Source organism: Ranitomeya variabilis, chromosome 3, assembly GCF_051348905.1.
Source record: "Ranitomeya variabilis isolate aRanVar5 chromosome 3, aRanVar5.hap1, whole genome shotgun sequence".
Classification (NCBI taxonomy): Eukaryota; Metazoa; Chordata; class Amphibia; order Anura; family Dendrobatidae; genus Ranitomeya; species Ranitomeya variabilis.
This window is the reverse complement of record NC_135234.1, coordinates 710,191,042-710,218,972: the sequence shown is the minus strand read 5'-3', so window position 1 is coordinate 710,218,972 and position 27,931 is coordinate 710,191,042. Positions and strand designations below refer to the sequence as shown.

General features: G+C 40.6%; 1 protein-coding gene across 6 annotated transcripts in view; it reads right to left on the bottom strand.

Moving 5' to 3' along the window:
- KATNAL1 (katanin catalytic subunit A1 like 1) overlaps positions 1-27,931 on the bottom strand; it is a 136,749-nt gene that overhangs the window by 18,799 nt on the left and 90,019 nt on the right. For 5 of the 6 annotated variants that reach the window (XM_077298272.1, XM_077298271.1, XM_077298273.1 and 2 more), the window contains 4 exons: positions 14,193-14,298; positions 13,615-13,773; positions 8,922-9,048; positions 4,379-4,513 (listed from right to left, as the gene is read on the bottom strand). In XM_077298272.1, the coding sequence (XP_077154387.1) occupies positions 4,379-4,513; positions 8,922-9,048; positions 13,615-13,773; positions 14,193-14,298 (527 nt within the window). Of the gene's footprint in view, positions 1-492; positions 651-4,378; positions 4,514-8,921; positions 9,049-13,614; positions 13,774-14,192; positions 14,299-27,931 lie in introns of all 6 variants that reach the window. The other variant, XR_013224070.1, reaches the window with a different exon arrangement.

The window sequence follows — 27,931 nt, the reverse complement described above, 5'->3', positions numbered from 1 at the left end:
TCTTGATAAAGCGAACACTGATTGGCTGCACATAAATATGTTGATTTATGTGATTATTGTTATGCTGTCACGTCTTTTATTGTCTGTACAAGTCCCTTCGAAAATGTAAAGCTGCGGAATATGTTGGCGCTATAGAAATAAAATTATTATTATTATTATACATACAATTCACAGAGTATTTTTAAGAAGGTGGATTGGTGGTTGGGTAATGCATTTTTTTCCATATTATCCAGTAACGGTTTATTAATGCATTTATTAATAGGATTTCTAGGCCTTCACATTGCTTCTGGATTCTATAAAGATGAGGGATTTAGCTTTTTCATAGCATGTATATAAAAAAAAGTTCACAATGCAGACTTCTATAGAACCAAAAAAAAAGAGCATCAATTGTCCAGGACACAGGCTGGGTTGATAGCCTCCCCTGTTGTCTGGCCGGCAGCTAGCTTTAAATACAAATTTTACAAATATCCAAACAGAACAGAAATCTATTACCGTGGATCGGTTTGCCTGCAGTGCTGGCCTATGTCATATATCACATTAATCTGCAGCCGACATCAACCACATTGAACTGAAGAGCTAAACAGCAATACTCTGTAGAATCCATCACGCAGAAGATGCAGTGGTGGGACCAGAACAACCTAATCTGAAAACTTTAGGAAAAATCTGTAAGTGTCGAGAACGGTCAGAGTTAGTGTAGAATTGTAATTCTGGATAAAGACGTTTCTTGTATTCGGCACTGCTGAACTCCCTGTTTAAAGGCAATGAAGAATTAAACAAATATCATCACGCAGTGTCTGGCAACGGTGACACAAGTAATTAATTTGGTGCTAGTGAAGCAGAGAAATTCTCAGTCTGAGGAAGAACACAGACCTGTGACAGGGGATAAGACACTAAGGGCTCCATTTATTATTTGCATTTTTTTTTTTTACTTGTGGTTTTCGGTGACTGGTTTTTGCATTAAACTCGTCAAAATGGCACGTGTGATTGATGAATTTTGTGCAAAGCACACAATTCCTTTTTTTCTTGTTTAACCGTTTTTGTAACCATTTAGCATAAAAGTTACACATTTTTCAAAATGCACCAAATTTTGCGAGTTTTTTTTAAAAGCAAGTAATATTTCATTAATCTGTATCAGTTGGAAGAGCCACCCCAGAAAACTAACTGGATAATGAAAGACAACTTGAAAAAAGGTGCAAATTGTTTGAAACATTTGTCGTAAATCACAAAATCACTCCCAAAAAAATGGCAGAAATGCAATGATGCATCGGGCTCTAAGTTCTCTAAAAAACGTCTCTTGGTATTGCCAACTGTCTTCCTTTATTTGGTCTATTATAATATTTGGTATTGCGGCATCTTTAGAGATCCAAACTGTAAAATTATTGCCAGACGTGAGCAGTAAGGTACTTTAACCTCTTAACACCCGGGTGATTTTTCCTTTTTCTTTCTTCCATGAGCCATAACCAGTTTAATTTCCTATCAACATAACCAAATGGCTTGTTTGTTTTTGTGTTTTTCCTTTTTTTGCAGGAGCAGTTGTAATTTTCAATAACATTAACTTTACCATATAATGTACTGAAAAATGTGCAGAAAAATCCAAGTGCAGTGAAATGGTGGAAAAAAATTCAGAAATTCTGACTTTTTCATTTTTGTTTTTGTTTTTCAGATACTTACTGTGCAATAAAAATGGCCTGACAATATGATGCTTCAGATTCAATTGTGGCGATATCCAACTTGTATTAGATTAGCGTAGATAAAAATTGGCACAATTACAGTGTCTTGCTAAAGTATTCGGCCCCTTGAACTTTTCAACCTTTTCCCACATATCATGCTTCAAACATAAAGATACCAAATCTAAATTTTTGGTGAAGAATCAACAACAAGTGGAACACAATTGTGAAGTTGAATGAAATTTATTGGTTACCGTATTTTAAATTTCTGTGGAAATTCAAAAACTGAAAAGTGGGGCGTGCAATATTATTCGGCCCCTTTACTTTCAGTGCAGCAAACTCACTCCAGAAGTTCATTGTGGATCTCTGAATGATCCAATGTTAAATATAATCCACCTGTGTGTAATCAAGTCTCTGTATAAATGCACCTGCTCTGTGATAGTCTCAGGGTTCTGTTTGAAGCACATAGAGCATCATGAAGACCAAGGAACACAACAGGAAGGCCCGTGATACTGTTGTGGAGAAGTTTAAAGCCGGATTTGGATACAAAATTATTTCCAAAACTTTAAATATCCCAAGGAGCACTGTGCAAGCGATCATATTGAAATGGAAGGAGAATTATACCACTGCAAATCTACCAAGACCCAGCCGTTCCTCTAAACTTTCATCTCAAACAAGGAGAAGACTGATCAGAGATGCAGCCAAGAGGCCCATGATCACTCTGGATGAACTGCAGAGATCTACAGCTGAGGTGGGACAGTCTGTCCATAGGACAACAATCAGTCGTACACTGCACAAATCTGGCCTTTATGGGAGAGTGGCAAGAAGAAAACCATTTCTCAAAGATATCCATAAAAAGTGTTGTTTAAAGTTTGCAACAAGCCACCTGGGAGACACACCAAACATGTGGAAGAAGGTGCTCTGGTCAGATGAAATCAAAAATCGAACTTTTTGGCAACAATGCCAAACTATATGTTTGGCGTAAAGGCAACACAGCTCATCACCCTGAACACACCATCTCCACTGTCAAATATGGTGGTGGCAGCATCATGGTTTTTGCCTGCTTTTCTTCAGCAGGGACAGAGAAGATGGCTAAAATTGACGGGAAGATGCATGGAGCCAAATACAGGACCATTCTTGAAGAAAACCTGTTGGAGTCTGCATAAGACCCGAGACTGGGACGGAGATTTGTCTTCCAACAAGACAATGATCCCAAACATAAAGCAAAATCTACAATGGAATGGTTCACAAATAAACACATCCAGGTGTTAGAATGGCCAAGTCAAAGTCCAGACCTCAATCCAATCGAGAAACTGTGGAAAGAGCTGAAAACTGCTGTTCACAAACGATCTCCATCAAACCTCACTGAGCTCGAGCTGTTTGCCAAGGAACAATGGGCAAGAATTTCAGTCTCTCGATGTACAAAACTGATAGAGACAAACCCCAAGCGACATGCAGATGTAATCGCAGCAAAAGGTGGCGCAACAATGTATTAAGGTAAAGGGGCCGAATAATATTGCACGTCCCACTTTTCAGTTTTTTAATTTCCACAAAAATTTAAAATAAGCAATAAATTTTGTTCAACCTCACAATTGTGTTCCACTTGTTGTGGATTCTTCACCAAAAATCTACATTTGGTATCTTTATGTTTGAAGCATGGTATGTGGGAAAAGGTTGAAAAGTTCAAGGGGGTCGAATACTTTTGTAAGGCAATGTATTACAAAAATGGAAGAAGCATACGATTAACTGTCAATCTTCCTAGGTCAGGGGCTCCATGCAAGATCTCAACTCATGGGGTAAGGATGATTCTGAGAAAGGTCAGCCCAGAACTACAAGGGAGAACGTGGTCAATGACCTGAAGAAAGCTAGGATTACAGTCTCAAATACTACCGTTAATAACACACTATGATGTCATGGATTAAAATCCTGCAGGAAACGTAAGGTCCCCCTGCTCACGCCAGCACATGTCCAGACCCATTTGAAGTTCGCCAATGACATCAGGATGATCCAGAGAAAGCATGGGAGAAGGTTGTGTGGTCAGACAGGACCAAAATAGAACTTTTTGGTATCAACTCCACTAGTGGTGTTTGGAGGAAGAAGAAGGCCGAGTACAACCCCAAGAACACCGTCCCAACCATGACGCATGGTGGGGGAATCATCATACCTTGGAGGAGCTTTTCTGCAAAGGGGAAAGGATGACTGCACCATATTGGGTTCAGAGCTGAACCCAATAGAAAATCTTTGGAGGGAGATGAAACACAATGTTGCCCATCGACAGCCCCGAAAAGTGAAAGATCTGGAGAAGATCTGAATGGAGGAGAAGGTCAAAATCTCTGCTGCAAGTGTGCAAACTTGGTCAAGAACTACAGAAAACATCTGACCTCTGATTGCAAACAAAGTTTTCAGTACCAAATATTATATTCTGTTTCTCCATTGTATTAAAGACTTATTTCATGCAATAAAATGCAAATTATTTATGTAAAAATCATATACGGTAATGTGATTTCATCTCATCAGACTGGAAGTAGGTTGATGCAGTTTTCCCACTTTTCTGATTTTGCACTAGATAAAAACTGGAATCCATTTTAAAGGTATACAAATATATGGATATATGCAGTGCATAGAGATATTTCTTTTACAATCCATGTGCATTTTTGGATTTGGTCACCTTTTTGGACAATGGCACCTGCTTGTATCAGGTATCTCAATACCTGTAGGTAATGGAATGTAAATCCTCTTCTCTAATCTTCTCCGTAAAGCCTCATCAATGTCCCATGGGAAATTGGTCGCAGCCAGAACCATAACCATTTTTGAGGGATCGTCATTTTCTAGGGCGCCTCCAACACCTGCAATATTAAAACATGGATTATGAAGTTAGCAGCATTGAACTGACAAAGAGTGTTGACAATGGGGAAACCATGATCTTTATTAAAGCCACACCGTTCTGTAGACTTTTTAGAATTTTGAGACCACTTGTCATCAATCATAGGAGCTCTGCTTTCCCCGCACCGCTCTGCTAGTTCATCCAAGTAGATATTCATAAAACAGACTGTCCCAGGCAATTTCTCAAATGGCATCTGTGCACGGTGGTTTTGAAGTCTGATGCTGGAGGGCTTTACATAAAATAACTACTGTTGTACATTGCTCAGCCGAGGGAGACAGGTTATTTATGTAACTGTCTCTGCTGCTCTCAGACTAAAGGGGATGAAAAGTTATTAAAGGAAACACTCCGAAAGTTCTTTTATATCGAGATCAACAGCACAAAAAAGCAGAACTACATCTAAGCACTTTAGTTCAGTAGAATAAGCCAAATTCTATTGCGATATTCACTAATAATGTAGGCGCTCTTTTAAATAAACCAATATAGTTGCTTTCCTTCCCAAAAGCATCGGAAAATTGCTAAAAACAAATCCAAGAGCATATCAGAACTATGGTTAAGAACGGAAAAGGGAGGAAATAATGCAGTGGGACTAGCCTCAGGGTGATACCGCCCTACTTTGGGATAAGAGATGGGTGACCCCTGGGCCACAATGGGATGTAATATAATAAAATAATAATAACAACAACAATAATAATAATAATAATAATATAAAAAAAAATATTCACCTTTCGAGCAGGTCATCAGAAATGTAAATGGTTTTTGCCATTACCAACCCCCTTTTTGAGCCTATGCCCCAAAGAACACTTATGGAATTGCTAGTCTCCCAAGGTTTTGGGGAGTTGTGGCATGGTCTAGAAAATGTGCAGACTTTTTCAGGAGGTCTTTATTTATTCCGCAAGCTTTCCGGATGTACCAGGAGAGTTGGCCTGTATTACATCTTGGGCCTGATAATCCTAACCAAACTATGACTATCCTGGTACTTGTTATTTCCATTTACAACTAATGAATAAGAATTGTGAAAAGGGGAAAAGAAAGCCCTTTAACTCCTTTCCCAATGCTTTTTCATAAAAATTATTAGTCATGGCTACATTAAAGGGGTTGTCTTCTACACATTATTTTATATAAAATAAGTCTTGGGTGGTCTTAAAACAAAAAAAACAACAGATGTTCACCTATTGTATTGCCATCAATCTTCCACACCACTGCCTATGTCCTCCAGTTGGTCTTTTCACTTCCTCTTCTGGTGGGGTCGTCATATGACCATATTAATGGCCACTGATGGACTGAAGTGGTGACGTTGCGTCCAAGTCGGAATAATGAGCAACAGAGTTTGAGGAGGACACTGGCAGCAGTGTGATACACAGCCAGGGTACAGTAGGTATCTGTATTTTTTTTCTTGCTTTGACCTCTCCATGGGCCCATTTTTTAATATAATAATGTAGTGGACTACTCTGGTTGCACAAAACGTAAAGAAAAAAAAAATAGACTACCTGCAGGAAAGGTTATGAATCCTTCTAGACTCCAGTGATATTCTGTTGGTGCTATCTGGGCTATGTTCATTTTCATGGATAAAGATGCCAACATGGCAGGAGGCGGCAGGAGTCAACACTGGCATGAATGGTGCTGTGCATGCCGTCATTGCTGCTACAGCCAGGGATTGGTTTAATTACCACATGGTGCAACGGCACCTCATTGTGCCAGAAAAATAAAGACTGGCTGGGAACACAGAGCATCAGCCCTAGAGTGGAAAGGGAATTTATCGGGCGAGTTTGGTTTTTTGTCATACAATTTTCAGCAGCTAATATCATAAACTCTCGAAACAATCTCATTAAATTGATGGTCAGGTCTAAGTAGCAAACTCTGCACTCAAGTCTGCCAAATCGTGACACTGTGATTCCTCTGAATCCTCTGTGAGAGTCTGCGGACTCGTGACCACGTTTGCCATTTCCTTACCTGCGGTCAGGTGCCGATTAGTCTAATTTGACTTATCTCAATAGAAGAAGCAAATAACATACATGTGGTCATGTGACCAGCAACTCGAATGGAGCATACAGGGGAATCGTGACAGTATGCGTATTTCACACTGTCGCAAATCGGTAGTCAGCAGTCACATAGTGTTGCTGTAGATGTTCCTTCTCAGTCTGGACAACTCGTTTAATTCAAAGCCATCACAATGAGAGGCCTTCAACAAGTTACACAGATGTCTAAATTCTTTAGGGCCAAAAAAGTCATAATATTCACAACCTGTCTATTTTAAACAGAACATCTTATGTACTTTTTTTCTACTTTCATTATAGTACATTCTATGCACATGCTCACAACTAAAATTGTACTCTCTTTTTAAAGTCTCCAGCACATTTCGTTTAAAAATCATGAATAAAAATGTCCAAGTGTTTTACGACTCACAAAGAGACTATGCATCTCCATGGTAACAGACAACAAATAAGCCCAGTGTAGTCTGATCCTGCGCAGACAGTACAGAGGGCATCTTCTTTTGGAAATAAGTGTCAGCTGATAAAGAAATATCAGTTTATTATAATCTCCGGAAAGAGATGGTGTGAAGCCCCCTCCCCTGGAGACAAGGGAGTGATAGGGATGATCCATACAGTGTTATCTATATGTAGGATATAGTATTTACTATTGTTATCGTAACTTATTTTAGGCCTCCAGTATTAAAAATAAAGCTGCAATTTCTCATTATATTTCTCAATCAAATGATAAGATTAGTCTATTCATTCAGTGTCAGGCTAAACTGCAGAGCTGAGCTGTAAGGTCTCTTTCACACTTCCGTCGTTTGGCATCCGTCGTTGTGGGCAAAAAATGGATCCTGCAAATGTGTTCGCAGGATGCGTTTATTGCCCATAGACTTGTATTAGCAACGGATCGCGACGGATGGCCACACGTCGCGTCCGTCGTGCGACGGATCCGTCGTGTTTTGGCGGACCATCGGCACAAAAAAACGTTCAAGTGAACGTTTTTTGTCCGTCGCGTCCTCCATTTTGGACCGCGCATGCGTGGCCGAAACTCCGCCCCCTCCTCTCCAGACTGCAGAATGGGCAGCGGATGCTTCGAAAAACTGCATCCGCTGCCCATGTTGTGCAAAACTTTCACAACGTCCGTCGGTACATCGGTCCGACGCATTGCGACTGACCCGTACCGACGGAAGTGTGAAAGAGGCCTAAGCAGCATCAATCAAGCCTGCCCCGTTTTGCCTTCCACTGGTCCTTTAATTCTTCCTCACACTGTGCGCATGCACAAAAACACACACACAGCTCACCACTGAACACTGCAGAGCGTGCAATGAAGGATTACCTCTTTGTGGGAAAAGTTAGCATGCTCCGTGAATCCGTCCCTCTGATGAAGACACCTGCCCCAGTGTCCCCTATGTAATGTATTTGCACCAGATCCAGTGTCTCTCATGTGATGTATGTGCACCAGATCCTGTGTCTCCTATGTGATGTATCTGCTACTGTCTCTGTGTCTCCTGTATAATGAATATGCACCAGCCCAAGTGTCTTATGTGATGTGTATACAGTAGACTCAGGGAATCCTATATCATGTATATACACACACACAACAGTCTCGGTGTCTACTATGTGATGTATAGATACAACAATCTCGTTGTCTCCTATGTGATATATATGCATACACACATATATACACACACACACACCAGTCCCAGTGTCTCCTATGTGATGTATACACAGCAGTCTCTGTGTCTCCTATGTGATGTTTATTACAGACCTCCCACTGTTTGAGTTCTATAAATGTAAAGAGAGCAGTGATGAATTTCCCACTTTGAAAAGACATGCAGTTTGAACTTTGGAACAATTTACTGCTGCGATCATGTTCTTTACAAAACTTATTGCAATTAGAATCAATTGCGCTACAGCAGGATCATTTTTAAATTGATCATATGCAGGCCATACAGAATTAGGTTATAAATAACCAAATTGCTCAGAAAAAAGGCTCTTTACCCTCTGTTGTAAAGTGATAGCGTGGGAGGATGACCTCTGAAACCTCCATCGATCCTGATAATAAAGGAATTTTAAATCAAGTGACCTAGGCTAGCTACAGTTCCCTGCACGGTCAGGTAGACGGTAGTGAAACTGTTCAGGAAAATCCTAGAACAGTACGGGGCAGCTGCCCGTTAAGTCTCACAATCCAAACCCCATACTGTAGGGCAGAGTAAAATTTGTAGACATTCGAAAGTTTCAGTAAGAAGTGCAGGATTCAGAGGCCTCTGACAATGTATGAAATAATGCTTGGTAATCACATATACTGACAAGTGTATGTGATTATCTCTGACAATGACAAGTATACTGGGGGGTAATGGAATCCTCCATAAACGCTAAACATAAGTCAAATCATACCATCCATTTGTATCAGCAGCTCTGACTTGACCCTTCGGCTAGCTTCATGTTCATCTGAAGTTCCTCTACGACTACAAATTGAGTCAATTTCATCAATAAAAATGGTGGTAGGAGCATAAAATCTTGCCTATGAAAACAGCAATTACAAAAAGAAAAATTAGAATCAGAAGGATATAAAAGTGTTATAGAAAATACCATATTTTAAGTGGGACACGGTGCAATGTACAAATAAAAGGACTAATTATATCTCAGAAAACCGATTAATCACAAATATAAGGAAAGACAAATTTTCAAATTATAAGAGGACAAACTCTCTAAAGAGACACCCCGAACATTAGCTGATCGAGTCAAGTCCAGCTCTTGAAATCCTGAGATGAAATTTAGATCAGCCTTACAATTTGAAATGACTAGCTAGCCGTGTAAAGCATGGATCGGCCATGTAGGAGCTATCCAAATCTCTGCTTTGGCTTACAGAGGAAAGTCCTAAGTGGGGGATCTACCTCCAAGTCCTTAAAGAAGCCCTCCCATTAAGTTCATTAAATGTGTGTGTACGTGCAAGTAATTTAGTGTGAGTGAATTAATATGCACACCTACGGCTGCTCCCTCCGGTGTCCAGCGCCATTCTGCTCCGCTTCTCAGTGATGTCACCACAATTACGGCTAGCTGGCTCGCTCTGTGTGTGAGCCGGAAGTCTCTTTTACCATCGAAACCTAAAGGGCCTCGTTCTGACGCTCCATAGACTTACTGTATAAAAGTCACTACAGGGTAACGCAGAGCGCAGAGTTACCTGGAGGAGTCTGTAGAGCGGTGACGTTACTGAGAAGAGGAGAAGAACGGCGCTGGATAAGGAAAAAACGGCGGTAGGTGGGAATATCAATACACTAACACACACTGAATTAATAAAAACTTTAATGGGAGCGCTTCTTTAATATGCAGTGCACCAAAACAAAAAGTATTTTACAATACCAAAAGAGACAAATGACTTTTGAGATCAAGATTTAACCTTTCAAACAAACAAAAAAATGTGCAGATACAATTGAAACAAGAGAAATAATTTCTACCATGGAATTCTTTAAGAAAAATTATTACACACATTAATTGACCAAGTCCTTTTACATCTATAGAAGTCTTAAGTGTGTTTTATACAGACGGTTTTCACTCTCACACCTTTTAGACTTGAGAAAACGTTCAGGAGAGCAGCACTTAGGAAGTGAGCTTTCCATTTGGGCTTCTAAAACACCAATTCTTTATTTTGGAAAATGATTAGGGCACATTAGTAGATCAGTGTTCGTAATGTCACAGCAAGACAAGATCGGCTTAACATCTGCAAGAATTATTATTACAGTCTATGTCCAGATATAGTATGAAGCGAACACAAATCACAATTTTGCAAATCATTATTCTGTACACATCCTCTGCTCATACATCCCAGCGCTCCCTGTGCACTTAACGCCAGAGCTTTCTCCAGTGATTTACACTCGGAGAAGTGCCGTCTACACCAGGTACACTACTGGAAATGGATAACCAAAAAGGAAATAAAAAGCACACTAGAGGCAAAAATAGCATATTGGATTTTGCCTAGCAGAGTGAACAATACAGAGCTACTTAACTTGCTGTTTTTCCAATCATGGTGACATGTAGGTTCCCTCAGGTTGTGTATAATACTGTTTTTGCCAGGATTTTAATGAAGTCCCTTAGATATGTTTTTGTTTCTTACTGATTATGCCAAAAATAAAAAGTGTGAATTATTAAAATAGTTTTTGTTTTTCTGATGTTTGTTTCACAGTATGTGTGTTCCTGGTTTATTCAAAAACGTAACACTAAGGTCCTGATTAATTAGGACTGATGTTGTACGCGGTCATCCTAACGAGTAGGAATAAGATGCACTCTGCAATGTTTGCGGTTTCAGTTTTTCCTCCACTTCTTCCAAGGGTCACAACTTTGTTATTTTTCTGTCCACACAGACATACGAGGGCTTATTTTTCTGCAGAATGAGTTGTATATTTCAATGACACCTTTCATTTTACTGGAAACTTGGAAAAATTACAAGTGTGTGAGATTACCCGCAAAACCCACAAATTCGGACATTGTTTTTTGGGAACTCTTTTTACAGCATGCCCGGTGTGGTAAAAATGACCTGGCAATATGATTTTGCTCATCAGTACAATTGTGGCGATAACAAAGTTGTCCAATTTTTTATTTTTATTTTTTCATTGCATCACTATTTTCCGAGACCCGTAACGCTTTCATTTTTTAGTCGATGAAGCTGTGTGAGGGCTTATTTTTTGTAGAGAAAGACAACTTTTTTTATTGATACCATTTTGAGTAGACATGATTCTTGATCAACTTCTTACAACATTTTTTGTGGTATTACAGTGACGAAAAAAATCTAAACAAAATGCAATTTTGGCTTTTTTTCTGTCTATGGTGCTTGTCCATGAGGTTAATTATTTTTATATTTTAATAGATTGTACAATTATGTATTCATCAATACTACATGTGCATTTTTTATTATCTTCATTTTTAAAGGGTGGCCATTTCAATGTTTATGTTTTTTGCAGATTTTTTTTTTTATTATTTCATTTATTTTTTTTACTATATTGATTGGTTCCCTTATGGGACTTGAACCTGCAATCGCCTGATCACTTCTGCTTTATACAGCAAAACCACAGTATGGCTAAATACGGTAGGAGGGAGACTGGGTGGGAGACTGCAAAAGTTGCAACATTTTTGAGCAACTTTTCATTGTGCAAAAATGGTGTGACTTTTTGTAGTGTTTTAAAGTGTGGCTAAAACACATTAATGAATCAGGCCCTAAAGTCCAAGTCTAACATCTATCGGCCTTAAAGATGCAGCCCCCAAAAACCTGCTTCTAGCACCTCTTATGGTCATTGCTCCTGGTGCCTCACCAGTTTAGCCTAAAGGTACCTTCACACTAAACGATATCGCTAGCGATCCGTGACGTTGCAGCGTCCTGGCTAGCGATATCGTTGTGTTTGACACGCAGCAGCGATCAGGATCCTGCTGTGATATCGCTGGTCGTTGAACAAAGTCCAGAACTTTATTTGGTCGTCAGACCGGCGTGTATCGTCGTGTTTGACACCAAAAGCAACGATGCCAGCGATGTTTTACACTGGTAACCAGGGTAAGCATCGGGTTACTAAGCGCAGAGCCGCGCTTAGTTACCCGATGTTTACCCTGGTTACCGGCGTAAAATGTAAAAAAAACAAACAGTACATACTCACCTTCGCGTCCCCCGGCGTCCGCTTCCCACACTGACTGAGCGCCGTAAAGTGAAAGTGAAAGCACAGCACAGCGGTGACGTCACCGCTCTGCTGTTAGGGCCAGCGCTCAGTCAGTGCAGGAAGCGGACGCCGGGGGACGCGAATGTAAGTATGTACGGTTTGTTTTTTTTTACATTTTACGCTGGTAACCAGGGTAAACATCGGGTTACTAAGCGCGGCCCTGCGCTTAGTAACCCGATGTTTACCCTGGTTACCCGGGGACCTCGGCATCGTTGGTCGCTGGAGATCGGTCTGTGTGACAGCTCTCCAGCGATCAAACAGCGACGCTGCAGCGATCGGCATCGTTGTCGCTATCGCTGCAGCGTCGCTTAATGTGAAGGTACCTTTAGGCCTTGCCTGGAACCTTCAAATTCTGTCCAAGGTCTTTTTTTGGCCACTGTTTTTTGTTCCTACTAGTTCATTTCAAGTCTGTGGTGCACCACCACATTATGGGTGTCAGATCCGAGCATTCCTACATGAACCGTTTCCTGGAAAGTGGATTGGTCGTTGTGGGCCAGTTGAATGGCCACCAAGGTCTCCCGATCTGACCCACTTAGTCTTTTATCTTTGGGTCATCTGAAGGCAATTGTCTTTGCTGTGAAGATACGAGATGTGCAGCATCTGAAATAACGGATACTGGAAGCCTGTGATAGCATTTCCTCTGCGGTGTTGCTATCAGTGTGTCAAGTGTGGGAGAAGAGGGTTGCATTGACAATCCACCACAATGGGCAGCACTTTGAACACATTTTATAAGTGGTCATAAACTTGTAAATAACTCATGAAATAATATAGTTACGTTAAAACCAAGCACACCATTGTTTTTCTTGTGAAATTCTCAATAAGTTTGATGTGTCACATGACCCTCTTCCCATTGGAAAAAATAAAGTTGGATCCAAAATGGCCGACTTCAAAATGACCACCATGGTCACCCACCCATCTTGAAAAGTTTCTCCCCTTCCATATACTAGTGTGCCACAAACAGGAAGTTGATATCACCAACCATTCCCATTTTATTTCCGTGTATCCATATAAATGGCCCACCCTGTATTCCTGGATGCTGTTCCAGATATTTCCTGGTTACATCCTTGGCGTGGTCCTGGATGCTGTGCTCCAGATATATTTTGGATGTTGTGATTCCCGATATCTCCGGGTTCCAACTCTGGTCCGTTCCTGTACACTGCTTCGGATATCTTCCAGGTCTGTCCTTGGCCGGCTTATGAACATTGCTTGTAGTATCACCTGGGTCTGACCCACCAGAGTGGTCCCGAGACCTCATTACCCATGTGCTTTTCATAGTCTGTTTTTACTCTAAACCCAGCGATTCCATTCAGGAAAAAAATTGATAACTCTATTTTAACATTACTATACCATTAACACATTAAGACATAACCTAAAAAAAGAATCCTTACCATTTCAAATAACAAGCGCACCAACTTTTCAGACTCTCCCCTATATTTAGATGTTAAGGTTGATGAGGAAACATTGAAAAACGTTGTTCCACATTCTGTCGCTACAGCTTTAGCCAGCATGGTCTTACCCGTACCAGGTGGTCCGACCATTAAAACACCCTAAGAAAGGAAAGCATAAAAACAAATTATAATTTCAGTTATACTTACCGTAACTAGAGCGATTTAAGTGCCCTAAACGGTATTTAATGATTTTTAAGTCACTTTTTTTTCCTGATAATTGCTATGAGAAACAAAGTGATATGATTATACCATTAGCTCATTTATGGAATCATTTCCACAACATCTCGACATCTGAAGAATGAAACTAATCATAGAATTAAGAAAGATGACTGTTCTAGGAGATCAGAGGAAGAAAGGAAGACACCTGAAAATCTCTGTATTCCAGAAAAAAAACTCAAGATCTTTATGCTAAAAATTTTGGAATTCAGTGAAGTGACCCATCTCCAGGTAAGAAGAGATTTGCTACAAATTCTCTAGGGAAAATAAACCAGAAATGGGTTTTATTTATTTGTTCTTACCTTCCATGGTCTTCGAATCCCTTTGAAAAAATCTGGCATCCACATAGGAAGGACTACAGCTTCTCTCAATAATTTCTTTGCCTCTTCCAAATCAGCAATGTCTTCCCTATTTGTAGACAATTGGTGAAAAAGAAAAAAAACATATCGTAAGAGGTTAGAGAGTATGAAAGAGACTGAAGGAAATATTGGGGGGAAAAAGCTGCAAAATGTTAAAGGGAAACGGTCAGCTCATACAGCCACCTCCCTTATTCATCCTCAAATTCCTTACATGTGATTAGGTTATAAGAACGCCTGTATGATGCAAAAGCGCTGACCCTTTACAGAAAAATCCACTTTAGAAGTGATATGCAAATGAGGCTGAAAGTGCTCCAGGTAGAAGAGAGTATTTCCACTCCTTCAGTTCAAAGCTCCTTTATCAGCCTAACCTGGCCCTCTACTAGGTCATAGTCAACTAGTTAGTATGGCTACAGCACGTCAATCACCGAGTGGAGGGTGGAGTTAGGCTGAGAACGGAGCTGAGGAAGTGGAAGTGCTCCATCCCACCCAGAGCACTTCCAGTTTTATTTTGCACATCACTTTAAAATAGATTTCCCTGAAACAGAGTAGCATTTTTGATGTAAGGATTCACTTGTCGTCTTATAACCTATGCACACATGTAATTGGTTTGGTAGGTGGTAAAAATCAGCTGATCCCCTTTGAAGTGCAATGAAGAAATAATTAGAGGGGGCAGCAAGTAAAACATGAAGAGAAAAAGGAGGGTGAAATTTCACAAAACTGCATCTCGGCTACATTTTAGATTCTTGTTGCCTGAACCATAAATACCATGAAACAGAGCCTGTCTGCGTAATTGCAGAAAGATATACTATAATCTGAAGTGCTGCGCTATTTCAGAGAAAACATAATTTGGATCCACCCGATGACCATACGGAGAGGCCTGAATAGTCCAAAGGTGTCACCGTCCGTCTTCTCCCTGCCCCCGATCCAGTTCATTGAAAGGTATCTCCCATGTTTGTACATCGGGAGAGATCTGTCAATCAATTTAATAACAGATTCCCTCTAAAAGACAACACTTTCCAACTTGGCCATAAAAATATATTTGTTACTTGCTGTGATTAATTTTATTGCTATTACTTATTTTCCACTGTTTCAGGAGTGTCTTGTACTTAAAATTGGGCCATAGAAGAGAGCCTGTAATACAAGGCTCCTGCAGAGATAGCAATCACATCCTGTCTGAGCAATCCACCCGAGATGACCTCCCGCTCTTCAGCTTGCCATACACATGACATAGCGGTCCGCCGAACGTTCATTGCCCAGGGAGCTACCTTTCCCAACTCCCTCTATACACAGTCAAGCGTTCATATATTTTCAAAGGATAGAACCGCTGCCAGACTTCTATGGTAGTGAATCTAGTTTTCAAGAGAGGTACTTTCGAAAAGAAAAGGATCCCAGCAGACTGATATCAAAAAGTGCAGCAGTACATGGTGCGCCCCAAAATATGTACAAACATTGAATATATTCAATTTCAGCTGTATGTCTACCATATAGGATATACTTAGAAAATTAAAGGGTTTGTCCGGGCTTAGAATGACCTCTGATCTGAAGCCTGTGTGACTACACACTTGTAAATCCTTACCTTGAGCGCTCTGCATGCCATGTGGATTCTCCAATGCAGGTGTTGGGAGCATACGGTCATGTGACTGCAAATATGCAATTTGCATACCTACAGACACATTACGACTAGAAGTGTCCGGCCTCACTCAATGCACTTAGATTTAGAGAGGCCACGCACGTCTAGTCGGCATGTGATTCCATGTATGCAAATCTCATATTTGTGGACACATGCCCGCCGCTCGCTGTGCCAACCCCGAAAAATTGCATCTGAGGATTCACAAGTTTGCAGTCATATAGGGTACAAGACAGCAGTCACTTTAGCCACAACAAGAATACATTATTTTTGAAGGGAATCTAACCTTTTCTATCAGACATACCTTTCCTGGGCAAAAAAAGCCTACAAATTTAAAGGGCAGCCCAAAGGCTCATGCAGATTATCGTATTTATGCCTAGTAGCCAAAACGGCTCAAAATGATGATGTGCCATTTGGCTAGTGGAATCACTAAGAATTAAATGGACACAAAGTTATGAATCCAGAGTATTAATGAGGAGAGCATTTCCCCTCCCTTCTCTATACAAAGCAGCCCACTATCCTCCACCCTGACGGATGGGGAAAGGTACAAATTATGTGTCCATTGTATTCTTTCAATGGCACATTTTTGTGTTTTGGCTACTAGAAGTACAGAGCAGTAACTGCACTATGCTGCCAAGTAGGATGACAAATCTTCTTTCACTGTATACCTGTTGCTATAGGATGAATATTCTGAGCCCATAAGCTTCTTATAGTGTCATCTGCAGCCTAAATTTTTATCATTTACCCAGTATTAAAAGAAAAAATCCCTTCGACTGCAATAAACGTGTTCTAACGTGAGCGCCAAAGCCGATACCTGAACTGCTGTTTGCCGGTTGACTGGTTGTCTTGTTACCGTATTTTTCTTTTTTAATATCAATAAATTCCCTTATGAATAAAACAAACATTTTATTACCGGCACACAAATCAGCGCTGAAATGTAGGTTTATAGAAAATATCATTTTACATTCCGAGTGACGGAAATATAAATTCACAGCTAGGTGGAGGATTCTGCAGGCTTAAGTCCAGTTCTGTTATGCGCACACGTTAATCACTTAAGCCAGTAACAATTTCCAAAAGTATCTTTCTAAAAGAGCGTGGATTTTCCTGCATTGCTGCAGTCGCCGCTTTACAGGGGGGCAGCCATCAAACTGCATTCTATTTACTTCAGCCCGGGCAGATATAATAAAATGTCAGGGCCACTTTTCTCACACTGGAATATAAACCAGAGAGGAAAAAAAATAAGCACAAATCCTGCTAAGGAGGTAAAAACAGAAGACTGGCAAAGAAGAGTAACCCTATTATTAACTACTCATTCAAAAGGTTTTGGTTTTCGAAAACCTGAACAGTTAGGCACCCAAAGGACAAGAAATGCTCTAAAGGTCCTTTTTAATACCTACTGTTAGCTTGGGAAGAAAATATACCGTAATTAAGGCTGTAAGATGACACCCAAAATGGATATGGGACAACTCATGGTCAAATTATCCCTTACGAAGGAAAGGCCCTTTTCCTTCAGAAAAACATTGGCCCTGACTCAGGAGAAGTGATTTTCACGTCGGTCTTGATGAGGGAGCGTGCTGAAGTCAGATTTGTGGCGTAAAGAACACCTAAGTCATTAGGTTGAGTTGGGGTGACCACGACCCCATCCTGCCCCAGTTCCATCCATTTTGTTGGAGCAGGATGAAAATGGCATGATCCTTGCGTTGTGCCAAAAATGTGCCACTTTTCATCATTTTTTTTAATGTCAAAATTCTGGAGTAAAAGCGTAGATAAATCGGGCCATTGGCTCCAACTTTGGCTGCTGATGGCTTCATAACCAAGATAGCACCAATTGTGAACAATGTAGACACACCACCAGCAAAGGGAATCTCAGCAACAAAAGGAAACTCAAGCAGACTTTTGCGTACCATACACATTAAATGGATGTCGACGAAATGGTGCTTCAGCCGATGGTTCATCCGACAGCCATCTCAGCTGCCTTTTTCATACACAGGTGTGCTTGATCGGCCGAGCGCTCCTCTGTTCTCTATATGAAAACAGCCGGCTGACATATCGGCCAGCGGATCATCGCCAAGAGAACAATGTGATCGGCAGGTCAAAATCGGATGTGTGCGATCGAACATCTCTCCCAAATATCAATAGATTGTCACTCCCATCACATTATATTCTCGACCGAACACATCGATATTGGCAGGGTTCAGCCAAAATTAGTCTAATGTGTATGGATGCCTTAAAGCTAAGTACACACAGCAATTATGGCCACTGTCACTCAGGTGGTATGTGCCCAAAAATGACCAGTCAGACTGGATAGCTGATCAACAGTCAACCATAGCGACCCATTGAAAAGAAAGGTATACCCACATAGTATAATTTCCCATGCAGTAGCCTTCTGTACAGGAAAGTCCAGTTAAACAAATGATATACAGATGCATATCTGCCTGTTGGAGACATACTGTACATAACACACTTTTTGTTCTCTGTCTTGTGAGTGGCAGTCTATCACAACGATATGATATATACTGGGAAAAGCTTCCACCTTACACTGTAGGCCAGGTTAGACAGTGTGCACTCTTTTGCTGACTTAAACATATATGGCTGAAGTCATGCAGCCAACGTCTGATTTCTGCTGCCTGTGGATTGGTCAGCATGCATCAGCTGTCAGGTTCCCTTTAAACCCGACATCACCTTCATTTAAAGTGATTTACAGTAAATCAGCAGAATCAGACTTGAGGTCAGTGTAAAGTCATATGCTCCTATGAAATTTGGATGGTCCATATAAAAAACGTAATGCGTACATTTTTTTCCTTTTCAGTACAGCATTTTACCTCCTAATAGAGATTGGAGTCTGTTGGTGGGCTCCAGCAAGTGCTTTTGTGGTAATTAGCGCAGATTGTTACTGTGTTTTAGTAGAGTAAACATTATGCAGTGGGTACGGAAAGTATTCAGACCCCTTTACATTTTTCACTTTTTGTTTAATTGCAGACATTTGGTAAATTCAAAAAAGTTCATTATTTTCTCATTAATGTACACTCTGCACCCCATCTTGACTGAAAAAAACAGAAATGTGGACATTTTTGCATATTTATTAAAAAAGAAAAACTGAAATATCACACGGTCATAAGTATTCAGACTCTTTGGTCAGTATTGTAGAAGCACCTTTTGAGCTAGTACAACCATGAGTCATCTTGGAAATGATGCAACAACTTTTTCATACCTGGATTTGGGGATCCTCTGCCATTCTTCCTTGCATATCCTCTCCAGTTCAGTCAGGTCGGATGGTGAACGTTGGTGTACAGCCATTTTCAGATCTCTCCAGAGATGCTCAATTGGGTTTAGGTCAGGGCACTGGCTGGGCCTGTCAGGAATGGTCACAGAGTTGTTTTGAAGCCACTCCTTTGTTATTTTAGCTGTGTGCTTAGGGTCATTGTTGGAAGGTGAACCTTCGGCCAAGTCTGAGATCCAGAGCACTCTGGAAGAGGTTTTCATCCAAGATATCTCTGTACTTCGCTGCATTCATGTTTCCTTCAATGGCAACCAGTCGTCCTGTCCCTGCAGCTACAAAACACCCCCATAGCATGATGCTGCCACCACCATGCTTCACTGTTGGGATTGTATTGGGCAGGTGATGAGCAGTGCCTGGTTTTCTCCACACATACCGCTTAGAATTATCCCCAAATAGGTCTTTGTCTCATCAAAAAAGAGAATCTTATTTCTCATAGTCTGGCTCCATGTGATTTTTTTTTAGCAAACTCTATTTGGGCTTTCATACGTCTTGCACTGAGGAGAGGCTTCTGTTGGGCCAGTCTGCCATAAAGGCCCAACTGGTGAAGGTCTGCAGTAATAGTTGACTTTGTGGAACTTTCTCCCACCTCACTACTGCATCTCTGGAGCTCAGACCCAGAGATCTTGTGGTTCTTCTTTACCTCTCTCACCAAGGCTCTTCTCCCACGATTGCTCAGTTTGGCTGGACATCCAGTTCTAGGAAGACTTCTGGTGGTCCCAAACTTCTTCCATATAAGGATTATGGAGGTCACTGTGCTTTTAGGAACCTTGAGTACTGCAGAAATTCTTTTGTAACCTTGGCCAGATCTGTGCCTTGCCACAATTCTGTCTCTGAGCTCCTTGGCCAGTTCCTTTGACCTCATGATTCTCATTTGGTCTGACATGCACTGTGAGCTGTGAGGTCTTATATAGACAGGTGTGTGCCTTTCCAAATCAAGTCCTATCAGTTTAAACACAAATATGAGTGTCTGGGCAAAGGGTCTGAATACTTATGACCATGTGATATTTCAGTTTTTCTTTTTTAATAAATATGCAAAAATGTCTACATTTGTGTTTTTTTTGTCAAGATGGGGTGCAGAGTGTACATTAATGAGAAGAAAAAAATGAAATTTTTTGAATTTACCAAATGGCTGCAATGAACCCAAGGGTGAAAAATTTAAAGGGGTAAATATATAAAGGGGGGGGTAAAGTAATTTACCGTATATACTCGAGTATAAGCAGAGATTTTCAGCCCATTCTTTTGGGCTGAAAGTCCCCCTCTCGGCTTATACTCGAGCCATACCCAGGGGTCAGCAGGGGAGGGGGAGCGGGGGCTATCTAATTATACTCACCTGCTCCTGGTGTGGTCCCTGCAGGTCCCTGGTTCCCCGGCTCCGCAGCTTCTTCCTGTACTGAGCGGTCACATGGTACCGCTCATTACAGTAATGAATATGCGGCTCCACCTCCCATAGGTGAGTATAATGGGGAGGGGGAGCGCTGCGCGATAGTCACCTTTCCTCGTTCCGGTGCCGCTCAGTCTTCAGCATCTTCTGCAGTGACGCTCAGGTCAGAGGGCGCGGTAACGTGGTTAGTGTGCGCCCTCTGCCTGAACGTCAGAACACAAGAAAAAAAAACACAATTTCAGGAAAATAACATTTCGCCAAACCATTAAGCATGGGAGTGGATCACTCTTGCTTTGGTGTAGTGTTGCAGCCAATGGCATGGGGAACATTTTGCTAGTAGAGGGAATAATGGTTTCAATTAAATTTCAATGATTTCTTGGTGCAAACATAACATCATCCGTAGAAAAGCTGAAGCTGAAAAGAAGATGGTTTCTACAAATGGATAATTATCTTAAAACACAAGGCAAAATCCACAATAGACTACCTCAAAGGGCACAAGCTGAAGGTTTTACAATGACCCTCACAGTCCCCTGATCTAAACATCATTGAAAATCACAATGGCTACAATTCAAAAGAGCAATGCATGCAAGATGACCCAGGAATCTCACAGAACTGGAAGAATTTTCCAAAGAAGATTGGATGAAAATCCTTCAAACAAGAATTGAAAGACTCTTGGCTGGCTACAAAAAGTGTTTACAAGCTGTGATACTTGCAAAAGGGGATGCTACTAGGTACCAATAGTGCAGGGCAACCAAACTTTTGCATCTGCCCATTTTCCTTTTTGTAATTTTAAAAAATGTAAAAGATGGAAATATGCTTTTTTTTTGCCTAAAAATACAGAACAAATGTGTCACCTCCAATTTTAGCCCTCTTAGAGATCATTTCATCTTCAACTTTAAACTGTTCACAATAAGAGTAATTTTCACCAGGGGTGCCCAAACTTTTCCATGCCATTGTGTGCTGGAGTGCTGCTTTAATATAAATTCATTAAAAAAGAAAAAATATGTAATGTTTTAATGAATTTATATTAAAGCACCACTCCAGCTTCATTTTTTCAAAGCTGGAGCGGTGTTTTAAATGTAGGTCCCCTGCCCCTGGTCATATACTTACCCTTCAGCGCGTTCACTGTTTTTCGACGCCAGTCCTGTCCCATGCCACCATCTTGTGAGCTCAGCTTCTGAGTGGTCAGAAGTCAGAAGCTACATCACAAGTTCTCATTACAAGTATATGAGAGGAAGAACGAGGTCAGAACGAGGATCTCATAGAGATGTATTGAGACCGACGCTGGGAAACGAAGAAAGTGGAGGCAGGCAAGTATAAGGCTATGTGCACACGTTCAGGATTTCTCGTGTTCTTCGCTATAAAAACGAGATAAAAACGCTTTAAAAACACATACATATGCATCCCATAATTTATAATGCATTACGCAATTTTTGTGCATATGCTGCGTTTTTTTTCCGCCAAAAAAATGCATCGTGGTAAAAAATGCAGCATGTTCATTAATTTTGCGGATTTCCCACTATATTATTGCACTGGGACCCTCCGGAAAAAAACGCAAAATATCCGCAAAAAAAGGGCGCAAAAAATGCGAGAAAAACGCAAAAAAAACACATGCGGATTTCTTGCAGTTTTGTTCAGGAAATTTCTGCAAGAAATCCCGACGTGTGCACATAGCCTAAGAGGGGCATTACATTTAAAGCACCACTCCAGTAGTGCAATAAAAATAAATGCTGGAGTGGTGCTTTAAAGGTTATGTTGTAGCTATACTCACTTATGGTAAGACCAGACCATGCCTGATCAAATGTGTCTGAAAAAAATACACTTTTGATAGGGTATAGGTTGAATTGTAACAATCCTACTAAGGCATAGTGAACTAAAGAAAATGAAGACTAATAAAAACCAAGATTGTGATATAAGGGGGGTTGTGGAACATTTCCATTACAGAAATTACACAGTGGTCCAGCACAGTGCCGCTATAAGAATGACACTTGAGAAAAAATGTATCTCAGTCTTGAGGCTAATATTCTGAGAAGGAGTATAACAGTATTTCTCAAGTGTACACCAAGTGAATGCAATTGAAGTTGATAGAAGTAATAAAGATTTCAAGGGCAGTTTCATTTATTTTACTCAATTACATAGTGCCATAATTCCACACAACTTTATAGACATCATCACTGTCCCCAATGGGGCTCACAATCTAATTTCCTTATCAGTATGTCTTTCGAGTGTGGGAAGAAACCCAGGGAAACACGGGGAAAAATATACAAACTCCTTGCAGATATTGTCCTTTGGGGAATTTGAACCCAGGACCTGGCAAAGCAACAGTGCTAACCACTGAGCCACTATGCTGTGCAGTCCATCAAGGGATGTATTGCTGGGAGCCTGCCGATCAGCTGTGCTCTAGGGGACCTACAAATGGTAAAGCAGTTCTCCATGTTAGACAATCCTTCGAAAAAGTCTGTTATGTGCAATACACTGTACATAGACCCAACTTAAAATATGAATTGGAGGAAATTTGTATGCAAACACTAAACTTAAAGAAGCACTCCTCCTTCCATCAACATACATTAAATTCTCATAATATATAGAAATCATCATATCATATGGCACTATGTACTTACAATTGCTCATTTTTGATTTCTACCAAGAAATTTCTTCTCTTTTCTCTACTCTATGTAGAAAACAGGAAGTCTCTTGTCCCTGCATTTACTATCCCCTACTTCAACTCCTGACCCAGCTGTTCCCTGATCTCTCAAGCCATAGATTTTTGCAGTGGCTGATGACTTGTGCAGTGAAAATTGACCTAATATTTCTACATAGAACTTAGAAGGAATCAGCTAGTGAGATTTAATTAAGTGATGTCATAGAGAAGAGAAGAATTAGCTGAGTAAAAAGGCAAAATGAGCAACTGTAAGTACACAGTGCTGCATAATAAGATGATTGCAATATATTAAGAGGAGAAAAACTTTAATGGGAGAAGTGCTTCCCTCCCTTTACCCCCGACGGTGGTTTGCATGTTAATGACCGAGCCAATTTTTACAATTCTGACCACTGTCACTTTATGAGGTAATAGCTAGTGATGAGCGAGTGTACTCGTTGCTCGGATTTTCCTGAGCACGCTCAGGTGGTCTCCGAGTATTTGTTAGTGTACGGAGATTTCGTTTTCATCACCACAGATTAATGATTTATAGCTACTAGACAGCCTGAGTACATGTGGGGGTTGCCCGGTTGCTAGGGAATCCCCACATGTATTCAATCTGGCTAGTAGCTGTAAATCATTCAGCTGCGGCAATGAAAACTAAATCTCCGAACACTAACAAATACTCGGAGACCACACGAGCGTGCTCAGGAAAACCCGAGCAACGAGTATACTCGCTCATCGCTAGTAATAACTCTGGAAAGCATCAACAAATCCCGGTGATTCTGAGGTTATTTGTTCGTGACATATTGTATTACATGATAGCGGTAACATTTCTTTGGTATGACTTGCGTATATGTGAAAAAAAGGAAATTTGGCAAAAATTTGGAAAATTTTGCAATTAAAATCACAGGGACATGTCACACAAAATAGTTAATAAATAACGTTTCTCACATGTCTATTTTACATCAGCACAATTTTGGAACCAAAATTTTTTTTTAGAAGATACCCAAAATGACACCATTCTAAAAACTACACCCTTCAAGGTGCTGAAAATTTTGAGTTTTTTGAAAAATAAACATTTAACTTTTTTTTCACAAAAAAATTGAATTCACATCCAGATTTTTTTATTTTGACAAGGTAAAAGGAAAAAAAATAGACCCCAAAATTTGTTGAGTAACTTCTTCTGAGCATGCAGATACCCCATATGAGGGAGAAAACCACTGTTTTGGGTGCACGGCAGAGCTTGGAAGAGAAGGAGCCCCATTTGACTTTTTGAATGCAAAATTTGCTGGAACAATTGGCGGACGATTGGTGGAGAGCCACTGATGTGCGTAAACAGTGAAAATCCCCCACAAGTGACCCCATTTTGGAAACTAGACCCCTCAGGGGACTGACCTAGATGTGTGGTGAGTACATTAAACCCTCAAGTGCTTCACAGAATTTTATAACGTTGAGCCGTTAAAATAAAAAAAAAAAACATTTTCACCACAAATGTTTTTAGCACAAAATATTGCATTTTCATAAGGGTAACAGGAGAAATTGCACCATACAGTTTGTTGTGCAATGTCTCCTGAGTACACCGATACCCCATATGTGGGGGAATATGACTTTTGAGGGACAATGCAAAGCTCAGAAGGGAAGAGGCACCATATTGAAGTTTAGACTTTGCTGGAATGTCACATTGGCAGAGCCCCTGAGGTGCCAGAGCAACAAAAAACCCCTAAAAGTGAACTCATTTTACAAACTAAAACCAATGAATTCATCTAGGGGTGCAGTGATCATATTGAAACCACATGTGCCTCACAGAATTGTATACCACTGAGCGGTGAAGAAAGAATAAATTACATTTTTACCACTAAAATGATGTTTTAACCCCCAGTGTTTAATTTTTCTAAGGGCTAATAGGATTTTTTTCTTTTCTGCAACAAACGGAGATCCATTTTTTCCGGAGTGCACCAATACCCTACATGTAATTGGGAAATACGTTTCAGGCATAGTGCAAAGCTCAGAAGACAAGGAGCGCCAGATTTTACTTTAACGGTTTGCAAGTGCCATGACCCACTGGGAGAGCCCATGAGGTGCCAGAATAGCAGAACCCCCCATATGTGACCCCATTTTACAAAGTAAACCTCTCAATTCATGTAGGGGTGCAGTGATCATATTTATACCACGGGTGTGTCACAGAATTTTATACCATTGGGCAGTGAAGAAAAAAAATACGGTAACTACATTTTTTCCCCCAAAAAAATTAGTTTTATCCTCAGATTTTATATTTTTACACAAGAAGTGGGTAAAAATGGCACCAAACTTTGTCCCACAATTTCTACTGAACGTGGCAATACCCCATATGATGCTGTCCAGTACTACTTAGACATATAGAGAGACTCGGGAGGAACGGAGCGCTATTTGCCTCCTGGAGCGCAGATTTTCCTAGAGCAGTTTGCGGACTCCATATACAGAGATCATAATTGTTAGAAGAGCAGAAACCTCTCTCAAGTGACCCCATTTTGGAAACTATAACCCTTGGGGAATTTATCCACTGTACAGGTGTAATGACGATTTTGACTCCATGGGTATATTCCAGAAACAAGCAGCAATGAATATTGCCGAGTGAAAGTTGCAAACTGCCGTTGTAGTGACCAGAATTATGTAATCACCAATACGTTGCAGTCACCAGTACGTTATGCCCAGCTCATGCTTTTGGAGATATGCACCGTAAGTTAGGTGGGCTCTCATCACTTCAGAAATGCCAAACATGGGGACGCTATATGTGGTTTAGGTACTGTGGGGCTTAGAAGGGAGGGGGCATTTGGATTTGAGAGCGCAGAATTTGCTGAATTTCTTTTGACGGGCGAGGGGCCATTTCGCTTTTCCAGAGCCCTTGTGCTACCAGTAACGTGGAAGCCTCCTATATTTCCGATAACAGATGACGGACCTGAGTGGGGACTTGCTTTTTTTGCGGATTGAGTTGAAGCTTTTATTGGGAACATGTTACATAACGTTTGAGATCACATTTATCCGGTGCTCTACGTCGACCACTTACTTTGGGGTTTCCATCTAAATCTCTGAATTATGTGATTCAGATGAAACCCCCGAGGGATCTATTCACTATAATAAGGAAGCAGAATTACTCTGGAATCTGTCTGGCCTCTGTTCAGCGGTGTCCTTTTCAGAAGTGCACAAAACTCCACAGTGACTCCATCTGCCTCATTATAGGGAATATTCCGCCAGAGGTTCTGTCTGAATCAAGTATTTCAGAGATTTACAAGGAAACCCCGATGCAAGAGCTCAGCGCAGAGCACAGGATAAATGTACGGCGAGCCTCACTGTGATCCTTGGGAGGTATAATGGAAAAAAAAAAATCAACGGCAGGTGAAGAATTGGTTTTATTTATTTTATACGACATTCCTCATGCAGTATAAGTGATTAGGCGACTTTATTCTTCGGGTCGGTGCGATTACAGCAATACCAGATTTATATCGGGTTTTTATGTTTGGCAGCTGTCACACACTAAAATACGCTTTTTATTGCAAAAAATAGTTTTTGCATCACCATATTTTGAGAGCTATAATTTTCCATATTTTGGCCCATAGTCATGTGAGGGCTTGTTCTTTGCGGGACGGGATGACGTTTTTATTGGAACCATTTCCGGGCACATGACATTTTTTGATCACTTTCTACTCCAATTTCTGGGAGGCAGAATGAACAAAAACCAGCAATTCAGATTTTTTTATTTATTTATTTATTTTTTTCTTAAGGGGGGGGTATGCTGTTCTGTGTGTGGTAAAATTGATAAGGCAGTTTTATTCTTCAGGTCAGTACGATTACAGTGATTTATATCTTTTTTATGTTTTGGCGCCTTTACACAAAAACTATTTTACAGACAACATTTTTTTTTGCATTGCTTTATTGTTAACTTTTTTATTTTTTCGCTGATGGAACTGTATGGTCGATTGCTTTTTGCAGGACAAGATGACATTTTCATTGGTACCATGCTTATCTATATCCATCTTTTTCATCGCGTTTTATTCCACTTTTTGTTCGGCGGTATGATGATAAAGCATTGTTTTTTGCCTTGTTTTTTATTTATGTTTTTTATGGTGTTCACTAAAGGGGTTAAGTAGTGGGACAGTTTTATAGGTCGGGTCGTTGTGGACATGGCGATACTAAATGTGTACTTTTATTGTTTATATTTTTTTTCAATCAAATATTTATTTATAGGAACAATATCCTTTGATCTTTTAAAAAATATTTTTACAATTATTTTTAAAAAATCTTTTTTTTTTTTTAACTTAGTCCCACTATGGGACTATTATTTTTTGCAGGCTGATCGCTTCTACAGCATGGAGATGACGCAGCATCTCATGCTGTAGAAACTGTCAGCTTGGAATGACAGACTTGATGATCATGCACTGCGCATGATCAGCAAGTTTCATAGCTCTTGTGACCCGGATGTCGTCATGTCGACATCGGATCACCATGGCAACAAAAGGGACCGTGTGTCACTCCGCGGGGTCTCCGATCCAAAAGCAGAGGGGCTGTCAGCCCTCAGCCGGCTCCCGGAATGCTGCAATCTCGTTCGATTGCAGCATTTCGGGGGTTAAATTGACGGGAGCAGTTCGCCACTTTCAGAATCAGCTAACACCCGTGTGCACGGGTGATCGTGTAAACGTAACAATCCGTTCCTGGTCAGATAGACCCAGGTCACATGGACGGATTACTACGTCTAATGTGAGAAATGGGTTAACGATTA